Source organism: Plecotus auritus, assembly GCF_963455305.1.
Source record: "Plecotus auritus genome assembly, chromosome: 2".
NCBI lineage: Eukaryota > Metazoa > Chordata > Mammalia > Chiroptera > Vespertilionidae > Plecotus > Plecotus auritus.
The window spans coordinates 176481699-176494202 of record NC_137771.1 but is presented as its reverse complement, the minus strand read 5'-3'; the positions used below and the strand labels follow the sequence as shown (position 1 = coordinate 176494202).

The following is a 12504-nucleotide window of genomic DNA, read 5'->3' as shown; positions in this document are numbered from 1 at the left end:
CCCATAATCAGGCCTTTATTAAAGAATAGGTACTATAACTGTGACCACAGGGGATAGAATTTGATACCATGATAATAATAATTCTAGCTTTTATTTATTCCTTCTGGAGTAGAAGTAGCAAGGGGGGGAGCTACATAGGAAAACTTTTCTCAAATGAAATATATTGCTAGAGCTCGTTCACTTCTGCACCATGAATCTTCTGTGGTTCGAATTGATCCTGCATATATGTGTGTGCATGAAGCCTTTTACCTAAAATGCCTTTGAATAAATAGAAACTTCACAATTTCCTATTACACACACCTTCTTCATAGTTCTTTGGGATGGAGAATGGCCAACAAGGTGTTTCTGAGCATCGAAATAATATCCCTTCATGGAAGTTTCTCAAGTCCTCATCTCTACTCCTGAGAAGGGTATTGAAAACTGATGTGGTCTTACTAATGTGTAGACACACAAAGGGTATGATTTTAGGCCACTAGGGAAGACTCTCTGTCTTAAAAAAAAATCCCTCCAACTTATACAAAACTCAGACAAGATTTATATGCAGTGATGTTCACTGTAGTATTATTAATAGTAATAAATAGAAAGTAATCTATATATATAATAAGGTAACCATTCAATATTCAAGTTATTTTTATGAAGTATTTTAATAACATGGGGAATATGTACATTAAATAATATTAAGTGAAGGGAAACAACATAAAATTATGCAGTATGATTTCAAATTTAATTGAAAAATGATAAGGCACAAACAAAAAAGACTGGAAGATAAATGTATCAAATAAAACATTGATGGCATTTGCCTTGGGTGATGGCATCATTGTTATTCTTCTTTTACTTCTCTATTGTACACATTTTAATCATTAAATATGTTTCACTTTTAAAATCAGAAAATAAATGTACATTTTTTGAAAAGCCCTTTTCTGCCTCTTCACAGATATCTAAATGCCAACAGGAAAGCTCTATATTTTATATTCTTTCTTGCTAAGAAAATCACTTGGGGAATCTGACCACTTTAAACATCGGTGGTTCAGTTCAGTTAAACTATGATTTATTAACCATCAGACTGAATTCTGTTTTTTGTCTATTTGTATTGTTTAGACCACCAATTACCATTTATCTCACTCCAAGTAATAGTATCCAATACCCAATTTTCTTGTCAAACCACCCTCTCCACCATCCTCAGCTGATGTGCTTCATGTAGAGTTGACTCTGATCCCAACTCCAAGGGTGAGCATGTGACTAGGAGCATGGTATTCAAGCATGAATAAGCTTGAAAAGGGGAAATAATCCAATGAGATTTTTTTTTAAATGAGTATTTTGCTGAGACTTTTGAAAAAAAAAAAAGCAAATTATTTTTTCCCACTGGCATAGTGCCTGCGGATATGTAATCCTAAAGTTTTCAGAAGGCCCTATGCAAAGTTTGAGAATAAAACCAGTTTGACCAAATTGACAAAGGTCAATTACTTCTAAGTAGGAAATCTTCTCCCAGGACACAAGCAAAAATCCATTGACGTTGAATGAAGGATAGAAGGAAAAACCCTCTTCTACTTCCCATCCTGAAAAGAGGATTCTACAAAACCCAGCTCAAATGACTGCTAGGGGAGGGGAGGAAACTCCCAGCCAAGGCAAATTACAGATGTAAGACAGAGGTGGCTGCTGCCATGGAGAGGATGAACAGGAACATTGACAAAGACCACTCCCCAAATCCCAGATACCAAGAGACAGCCTAAGACTTAAGTTGAACAAGGGCAGCAGATAACTCTGCCCACCCCCAACCCCCCTACTAGAAGCCAGCACTGAGTAAAAAGCCAAGGAGGCCACCTCTGGGGGAGGGGAAAGAACATGAGCAGAGACCACTTCTGTGATGCAGGCATGTATGGATGGCTAAAAACTAAAGGGATATCCAGGCCACCTGATTCCAGTACCTGTGCCCCTATTCCCTTCTCCCAAAAGATCAAGAGAGCCATGACTTTTATCAAATGAGACCAGATGTTTTGTTTCAAAGCTCAAAATGAGTCCAAACGATAAAGCTGCTACACTAACACACATTGTCTTGGATTTAAATAGAACTAGTAGCAGTAGTAGTGGTAGCAGTAGCAGTGGTGGGAGTGGGAGTGGGAGTGCTGGTGGGAGTGGTAGCAGAAGTCAGTGTCAAAAGGCCCAGGGCATATACTATTGGAATTAGAGCAGGAGTCTTGGAGTCAACCCGCCTAGGTTCAAGATCTGGTTTTGCTACTTCTTAGCTTCCAGATTTGGACACATTGTATAATTTCTCAGTGCTTCCTTTTATAAAATTGGGACCAACAACTCAACGGAGTCAGGGAAAAAAAAAGAAAAACTCTCATAACATATTGCACAAAAATCTTCAATTCACCTTATTGGAAACATATTAACTCCAGTGTTACATGCAAGATGTAGACATAAAATAAGACACAGTCCCTACCAATAACTCACAATCAGCTGGGGGAGAAAGATAGACGCGTGACTCTGCTATAAAACCTAGAGATAATAGCTGTAATAGGCATTCAAACTACTCCAGACAAGGAAGTAATTAAGAGTGACCAGGGGCTCCCTGATGGCTTAATGAAGGAAGTCAGACTTGAAGTGGGTTCTGATGGATGGGTAGAAATCTGATGGCCAGGCACCAGCATGAAGACATATCCCTGACAGAAAAAGTTTGTAATATATTCAGGCAAGAGTAAGCAGATCACATTTGGATGGTCGGAAAAGATGAGAACGGAAAAAATTATTTCTTGGAATTAGCCCTAAGAAAAAAACCACACAGGGTGGCTTGGACTCTGATCTGAAAGATCTTTATTATGCTTGGTGATTCCAAGTTAAAGGGAAGCTGAGTTGAGGTAAATGTGTGCAATAGTCCTTGCCAGCATGGCTCAGTAATTAAAGTGTCGGCCTGGACATGGAAGGTTGTGGGTTCGATTTCCAGCCCTGGTTGGGGTTCATGTGGGAGGCAACCAATCCATGTGTCTTTCTCCCATCAGTGTTTCTTCCTATCTCTCCCTTTCTCCGTCTCTCCCTTTGTCTCTCCCCACCCCCACCCCCCGTTCCTTCTACCCTCTAGAAAAGTTAATGGAAAAAAATAGCTTCAGTGAGGATAATAAGTAAATAAATAAGTAAATAAATAAATAAGTAAATAAATAAATGTGTGCTATAAAAATTAACCTACTTTTTCATTAAAGAGCAAATAAAAATAGCCACTCATCTACCAAAACTTAAATCTTGGATATTTTTGGTTTTGAACTGACCTAAACCGGCAGTCAGACATCCCTCTCCTAATCCAGGACCGCTGGCTCCTAACCGCTCACCTGTCTGCCTGCCTGATTGCCCCTAACCCCTCTGCCTGCCAGCCTGATCGCCCCTAACCGCCCTCCCCTGCCGGCCTGATTGCCCCTAACTGCTCCCCTGCCGGCCTGATTGCCCCTAATTGTCCTCCCCTGCCAGCCTGATCACCCCTAACCACTTCTGCCTTGGCCCCAGCCACTGTGGCTTTGTCCAGAAAAAGGATCGGATGACCAGAAGATGTGCGGTTGACCTGATCTAATTAGCATATTACCCTTTTATTAGTATAGATATTGGATATACCAACTCTTCTGAAGGCAAATACCTGTGCTTTATGTCTTCTGGGGGCCTGGCGACCATGTAGGGTTCAGTATTGGTTATCACTTATTGTTAGATTCATTCTTTAGTTCTTTATTTATGAAGAATTAGCACAGCAACAACCATCAATATCCAGTTCCCACTTAATGCAATGTCTCCAGATATGTTCTCTTTTCCTTGGTTAAAAAATTCTTACAGTGCTTTGGAAAAAAATCAAGAGTATCACTTAAATTTGTAAAAGGTTTCACAGCGGTTTTGTCCACCTGTGTTAAAACTTTTAAAAATCACATCTTTATGAGTGTTGGAGAGGACCTCAAGAAACCATTTGCATTGGTCTCTGGCTCAAATTTATAAGGTATTATTATCTCCACCTTATAACTGAGGTGACTGTGATTTGCTTTAAGGTTGTAAGAATAAATAATGGCAGAACCAACACCAAAATGCTGGTCTCCTAACGTTTTGGGATTTCTTCCAATTATACCTGCTATTTCTGCCATAGTTAATAAATAAAGTAGTGCATCCAGAATTTAGCAAAACCAAGAGGCAGTAAACCACTATGTTAAAGTGGGGACTTAAGCCATAGCTTGCCATTTACTTAACTAAATAAATGTGAACATATCACTTACTCTCTCTATGACTCAGTTTCTTCACATGTGGAAAAAAGATGATAATTCCACAAGGGCTGCTAAGGCAATTAAGCAAGTTACTAAGTGAAAAGTTCTTAGTTCTGATCAATCACCATAAAAATATTTGCTATTACTCTTGCCATCCTCACACCCAACCTGGTCCTAATTTTCCCTATGGAATTAAGTGGTAGCATCATCTTCTCCCATTGGACAAACTAGGAACTTTAAATACATCCTTAATAACTACCCCTTCTCTCTTACTGCTCAGTCTATGAATTACAGTTTTTTTAACTCTCATTTTGAAATATCTCTTAAATCCATTATTTACTCAGGATCCTATCTGACAAGGCTTCATCCTGAATGCCTCACTTGGACTATTTCAAACACCTTCTTCCTGGTCTCTTTTCCCCCAACCAACCTTCCTTGCTCTGTGATATAACATTATTTGGAAAGGCAAATCCTCCCAGAACACTCCCTGGTTCAGATCATCCAGTAGCTTCCCCTTACGTTCACCAGGCTGGCCTCACAGTCCTTCTAACCAAGTCCAGCTCCACCATCAAAGATTCTAATTCGGTGGGTCTGGAACGGGGTCTAAGAATCTATTTTTCACATACTCCTCAGTCTTTTCATGGGCCAGTATTTAGGAATCATCAGAAAAGATAAGATGTACACTCATTAGGATGTCTTATAAAGTCCTTCACAATCTGACCTGCAACTACCCCTCCAGGGAAATTAAATCACATCTTTCCCCTTGAAGCTGTCTTTGACTAAGTTGCTCCTTCTATGGTCCCAACACTCTGTATGCATAATTCTGTCCATGACACCTATATCATGACATTCATTGTGTTTGCACCCCTAGGTCCCCCACTTGTAGGGCCAGCTTCATGGGCATGCAGCCTGTGCAGTCACACAGAGCCCTTCTCTCAAAAGGGCCCCGAACTTGGTGTAATGTTCTGCTATAGTCATCCTGAGAGTCTTAGTAATTGTTGAACCTCTTTTCATTTTGCAAGGGACCCCACACATTATGTTCTTGGTCCTTCTCACTGGACTGTGAACTCTTTGAAAACAGAAGCTATTTGCTATTCACTAGAAATCTTTCTTGCTTAGAACAGAGGACTCCTGGTACCAAGTAAAAGTTTGGTAAATATTTGTTGAGTGTATCCATGAATGAATGAAAGGATAGATTAAGTATTGCATAGAAAAATTGTGTGGTGTGGTTACTTAACTCTGAAGAATAACCTTTCTTTATGCTTGGGGAAGAGAGGAGTCGATTGATAAGTTCACAAGATGACAGACCTTTTCAAATAAGTAACAAAATTTCCTTGGTTTCTCGTTAAATTGCTCCAACTGCTTCTCCTGTAAGCCCCACTGCCTCCTTGCTCTCCTCAAAATGCTAAATCGCTGGTTAATGGAGATTGCAAGTGCAGGATCAGAAAATATGCCCTTAGTGTTTGTGCCAAACATTGTGCTAACTTTGGGGGGGGGGTACCATGAAAGGGAAGGGGGGCCATAGAAAGGTGAACCAAGCAGGGTCCCTGTTCTCAAGAAGCAATTAAAGCTTACTCTTTAGGAGCTTCTGTCAAAGATGAGTTGATTTCATGGGAGTTTTGCAGCAATGAATAGAAAATAAAGACACTAGACTTGGCCAGTGGCCCAGCTTCCTGAACATTTCAACTGACAAAATGCCTCAGTTGGAACACAATTCCTCCACTATGAGATCTGTGGGGTCACTAGTTAACATTGGCAACCAACTCAGAGGTGCTCCTGAAGCATAATAAATAAGTGGCTATTGAGGTGGGGGGAGGAGCTTTTGCTCCCTGGTGTTAGTGAAGAAAAGAGGAACATCAGCTATCAAAGTGAGCCAAATAATTGGTGAGCGCAGATGCCCCTCACTCATGCTGAAGGCATGACAGGACTTCCAATGTGGCAAAGCCTACACACCACCGGGCGGCCATATTTGTGCCGGTGGCAGTACTAACTTCTTGCTGTTCTCAGAAATGAGATAGATGTTCACAAAGAGCTTCTCTTGCTATGCCACAATCCCCAGTCTACTCACTGAGAAACTATCAGGGATAACATTAAGAGATTCCAATCAAAAGAATACAAATGCCAATAAACATATAGAGATATGTTCCACTTCAAGTCAAGGAAATGTAAAAATAATACAACCAATATGCTGGTTTGGCTGAGTGGATAGAGCATTAGCCTGTGGACCAAAGGGTCCCAGGTTCGATTCCGGTCAAGGGCACATGCCTGGGTTGTGGGCTCAGTCCAATGAGGCAGCCAATCAATGATTCCCTCTTATCATTTATATTTCTATCTCTCTCTTCCTCTCCCTTCCTCTCTGAAATAAAAATATATTTTTAAAAAATAATACAGCCATAAGGATCATTTTCACATACCAGATGAGACGAAGTTCTAAAGATGGATAATGCTTAACATTGACAAGTATGGTAGAGATATCAAGTAGTCTCAATAGATTGCTAGTCAGCATATAAATTAGTATAACCACAATCCTGAGGAGGGCAATTTGGCATTGTGTCTCAACCAAAATTTAAAACACACATCTCTTTCATGCAACAATGCCATTTCTAGGATTTTATCCTAAGGAAATAATCTGACAGTTAAAATATGTTTACAAAGTTGTCCATCACAGCCAAATGTTTAGAAATAATCTAAGTGGGCAACATAAAAGATTTGCTTAATAAAGCATAGTTCATCCAAACACAATTTAGTTAAACATTAGTGAGAAGCTCATTTATTTTATCCCCTTCCAACTTACTGTCAATTCCTTATGTATTTTCTGATTATTTAGCTAATCTATCATTAAAATATAAAACTCCAGACAATGAAAAACATACAATTTAAACATTAAATTATCTGAACCATAATTATCTAAAGGGAAGTATATCCATAATACATTTTAGATGTAATAAAAAGGCCAGCTTAAATATATATATGAAATTACTCCATTTCTTATTTTAAAAAACACAATTTTGTGAGTATTTATGTGCATTCTTTTAAGAAGATGCCATAGCTGGTTTGGCTTAGTGGATAGAGCATTAGCTCTTGGACTGAAAGGTACCAGGTTCAATTCCAGTCAAAGGCATGTACTTGATTTCAGGCTCAATCCCCAGCCCTGGTCGGGGTGCATGCAGAAGGCAACCAATCAATGTGTCTCTCTCACACAGTGTTTCTCTCTCTGTGTCTTTCCCCCTCTCTTCCACTCTCTATAAAAATCAATGGGAAAATATCCTCAAGTGAGGATTAACACACACACACACACACACACACACACACACACACACACACAAATATCATAATTAAACATGTGTTTAGGGTTGATCATTTAAAAAAAGAATAGGTTGTGATTAATTTTGCTTTGGTATGATGTACAGTGCAAATAAATGGATGATATCTATTGTATTTAGAGATATCCAAATACAATATCAAGGGGGATGTGGAACAAAGGTAAGTCTTGAGGAAATAATATGTTCAGTGTTGTGCTGGTAAATATTTAACAAATATCCTTCAGGTGGGGCAGGGTGAAAGTCCTATATAGCATTTACCAATTTCTATCGCAAATACTCCCTACATTACTCATTTCAAGCTACTAATGTGATGTCACTGAATGCAGAGTCGGGAAGAGATATACAGTAGCACATGGTGACATAGTATTTCCATGATACACATACAACATGCATATAACTGCAAAAGTATAGGTAATGCCAAAATGCAGTAAACTAATTAGAAAGTGATAAGTTTGTGTATGCACTCTTTCTAAGTTTGGAAGGACAGTCACTAATAATATTGGTCATGTCTGAGTGGAAATTTCATGAATCATATTTACTTCATTCTTTGACTACTCTGTCATTTTAATATTTTTACAATAAACATGTTATCTGCATAATCAGAAAAAAATAATTTAAGGTGTGTGTTTTTTCTTATTTGCCAAAACCTAGGAAAGAAAAAAATATCAGGGAACATTACTTTTAACACAGGTCTCACTGGAACAAAACACTTTTCCAAAAGGAGTTTGAGTTCACTAGGGTGTTACTGAGGATAATGGTGAACAATGTTTGAATTAATTAAACCACGATAGCTTTGTTTAGTCATGGTGAAGAAAATGAGCATTCGGTGTTTATAAGACCTTTCAAAATATATATATGCAACATAAGGATTCAAAGGCCCTCTGATACTCATGTTACAAATAAGGAAACTGAGGTTGGGGCGGTGCCTTTGCTTCCTGGTACAACATAGGTAGGTGATTTCCCAAAGTAACACTTCAAGGCAGGGTATAAGGTTACTCAGATCCTCTCCATTTGTAAATAGTCTCTATAGCTTGTGATCCAGGTATATATTCCTCACTTGTCACCCTATATAATCCTATATAATAAGAGCTAATATGCTAATTAGACCAAACAACAGAACAACCATCCGGACGACCTTCCGGACGAAGCCACGGCTGCGAGGGCGGAGCCCCTTGCATGAATTTCGTGCATCGGGCCTCTAGTTATTTAATAAGAAGAGATGACCTCATTTGGGGAAATACTATTTGTTGGATTGCCAAATTGCTGAAGCTTCCATCTTTGTTTGGGTAATTGCACCTTACTCTTCTCCAGAATTTTATACTTCTCAAAACAGTTCCTCATAGATTACCTCAGTTGTACTTCATAAGAGCCCTGTGAGACAGGTAAGGTAAGAAGGACCACTCCTATTTCACAGATAAAACAAAACTAAAAACGGAGGCGAAAGCAGGCAGTGGCTAGCCCAAGGCTAGTGAGGCATCTGATCTAGGCATGGTGCTGTCTGGGAGTCAGTTTCTCTTTTGAGGCCTTTCTGAGTCATTTGGGTGTACCTTCTCTAAATGGCAATTTCTCCCCCATTCTTCCTTGTCCCTTTAACAAATTCTTTCTTCCATCGGCTCCTATCTCATTTAGTACTTAAGGATATTACTTTCAGGTCACTAAGAGTTACTCCTTAGTGTATCTCTTTTATTTCAGAATGAAAGATAGTCCCAAGCATCTTTAGGCCTGGAAATATTCTTGTTTTTTTCTCTATTTGACATGAGGTCTAACCCCTAGCCTGCTGTTTTCTCTTGAAATTTGAAGTCATTTCTATCATCAGAAGAATGACTTCTGCAAAGGTCTGGTGTCTATTATAAAGCACGCAACTGTAAACACTTGGGTATGACACACTTCTAGATAATCTTGGCTTTCTAAATAGGTTAACACTGAAGGCAGGCTTACTCTGAAAATACAAATCATCTATAATGAAATGGATGCTGGGAAATCAAAGATCATGTGTTCTCCTAAGCTTTGTTTTATTAATGGAGGAAGTGGGTTCTCCTGTTAAGAGTGCAATGTCCCCGGGAAGAACTGAAAAAGGCATCAGTGAGCTATGTTCAGGTCCAAAGACAGAAGAGCTACCAACTTATAGTAAACTATGTGGTGCCTCAGCTCCTGGGCTTATGTAACTTAAGACGAGCAAATTCTCAGTCCATCAGTTTCCTCATAGTTAAAACAGAAATCATAACACCTAACTCACAGGGTGTAGTGAAAACTAAATTAGCTAGTGGCCAATAAGGAACATTTTGTAAACTAAAATCTCCATGAAAATATGTGGAATACATTTAAGATATCTTGATAATTTTTGAAGTTCACTGTTCTGGGCGATGGGAGTGGAGTAGTAAGTTTAAAAAAAGGGACAGAGTGCCAAACATTGCAATAGGCAGGTGGCCAGGTTTCTCCAGGCGAAGCAGGATGCATACTAATAGCTGCACCTCCACTGAGACCCTGGGCAAATGACTCCTTTCCAGAAAACACTGTCCCTTTCCATATCAATGGCTCTCTCCTAACTGGGCTTTCAGCTGCATGCAGAACTCATGGATGCCCTGGTGCATTGGGGTCAAGAGGAAGTGTTATTATGAAGATGAATATTAACAAAATTGCTTCTCAGGAATGTGTTAATCCAGAAAGAATACTAGTTTCCCTAGAAGGTATAGTAGCTTCTCTAGGATGTCTATTCTCAAGGACTCATAATGAGTAAAGAGAGACAAATTGTCAGAGCAGAAATGAGTGTAGAGGAAAAGTGTAGGTGTGTTTTGATCTGATAATTTAAGGAACTACTTTAAAAATTAAAGGAAAGAAGACCCTGCCTTCTGGTTAATAGTATTAAGTATGGGAATCAAATTTTCAACTTAATATGGTTAATGATGAAAAATAAAAATAGGGTCAGAAAGTTATTTCTGGTGACATTTGTGTAGGGCCTGAAGGTAATTGTCATTTGGCTGTCAAACCTGAAAAAGTAAGGAGGTGGTTAAGTAAGCCACATAGATGTGGGTGCCTTTTATTCCCTTATGCTTTTTCAGCTTTGATAGCAGAAGAAATCTACTTCTGAAGGTCCAAAAAATGCTGTTGCTATAGGAACAGGTAAGCAGATTAGACTTGAAAGACCAGTTTAGGAACAAAGAGTGTAATAGACAGGGCTAAAGCAAATAACCAAGAAAGCACTTTAAGGGAATATCTTTTGGATTTGTTATTTACATATTCATTTCAGGAAGATCAAATGCTATTATAGAATGAGAGCATCACATTGAAAATACACCATTACTGACATAAAAGACTCTGCTTACACAATTAGCAGAAAGGCCTTATAAAGTAGAAATACGCATTTCTAACCCTCTCTTGATTACAGTGTAATTGAGAAATACAGCTTTAAATTCAGCAAAAGAATCGTCTTTGATTTTTCTACAGTTTCCCAGATTGGAACACATCTAAAATAAAAGAGAACATGAACTTCATCAACTTCTATAACTAGGGAGCTACAGGCGAAATTCTAGAAGTAAACAGAAATGTGTGTAGGACGATAATTGTTAATATTCCACACGTCTTTACTGTCCAACAGTCTTTGTGCACACAGATCTGTGAGAAGAGAAAAAGGTCAGAGACCCAGCTGCACTCCTATTTCTTGTTGATGTTCTGCTTCTTCCTATCGGGGAATACCCTGCTCCCAGCCTTAGGGATGTGCTGAAATTATAAGAGATTTTGAACAGAACTTGCTTTCCTGGGAAGGTTCAAACATGCATCATAAAATGGCATTGTGCTCCTCTCCCTTTCCATTTTATTTTAAAAAGCAAACATTCTTGATAAAATGAATACAGTATGTTCAGTCTAGCACATTTATGCTGTCAGAGGTTACATTTATGGGGCAGGGAGATTTCTTGGCCATTACTTTTTTTCACATTACTACCAGAGTCAGGTTGCAGAGAAGTGTGTGTGTGTGTGTGTGTGTGTGTGTGTGTGTGTGTGTGTGTGTGTGTGTAGGAATGGGAAGAGAGGAAAGCAGCTAGAATCTTACCATCTCATTCTCTTCTCCTTCGTTGAGCAAAGCATGCTGGCCCTTCTCAAAGTGGTTCCCCATGGACAAGTGCTTCCACTCCTCCTCCCTGACCTTCCCAGAGCAGGCGCTTCCAGGAGGAATTTGCCGAGCTACTGGAGTCGCCAGCTGACTGAAAGAGTTAATGATCCTTCAGGTTAAAACACCTTCTTGCGCACACACCTGCACTCAGCAAATGACAGTACTTAGCAAACTGAACTAACTCCTCCCATGAGTCACCCTCTGCTCGAGGACTTTCTGCCTGCTCCTTACTGCATTTCCTCAGAGCAGCTGTCCCAAAGGAGACTGCTCCCCGGCTGACCTTTTTGTGCCCAACTTACAGGGAAAGAACTCATTGCCTGCCCAGTGCCTGCCAGCATAAGGCATCTGACTGCAAATCCAACCGGACAATGTGGAGTTGGCAGGACCTCCTGAGGAACTGGGCAGACTTAAGATCTCCCATGTCACTGCTTTATTTGCTGAGACTAAGGAATTGGGGCTGGGTGAGGCTCACAGAGTAGCAGATTTTTTTTATTATTATTATTTCAGAGAGGAAGGGAGAAGGAAAAAGAGATAGAAACATCAATGATGAGAGAGTCATTGATCGGCTGCCTCCTGCATGCCCTACACTGGGGATAAAGGCTGCAAGCCAGGCATGTACCCTGGCAGCAATCGATTGGTGACTTCCTGGTTCATAGATTGATGCTCAACCACTGAGCCACACCAGCTGGGCCACAGAGCTGCAGGTGTTATTTCATTAATGAAAGCCCCAATCCTTCGCTTTTAATAGCATCCAGATTCATTTTACTTACAAAAGGTACAAATTATGACCAGTCCTCTTCAGAAGGTATTTGTAATCACATGTCTTTGTGTAAGCAAAAAGCAT

At 39.6% G+C, this 12504-nt stretch overlaps 1 protein-coding gene across 1 annotated transcript in view; it reads right to left on the bottom strand.

Annotated features, from left to right (window-relative positions):
• The window catches only part of ATP13A4 (ATPase 13A4), a 130383-nt gene extending 118601 nt beyond the window's left edge, over window positions 1-11782 (bottom strand). Inside the window, exon 1 of the mRNA XM_080656236.1 lies at window positions 11601-11782. Coding sequence (XP_080512362.1) covers window positions 11601-11663 — 63 coding nt within the window. The 5' untranslated portion in view covers window positions 11664-11782. The remainder of the gene's footprint in view (window positions 1-11600) is intronic.
• Between the last annotated feature and the right edge of the window lie 722 nt (window positions 11783-12504).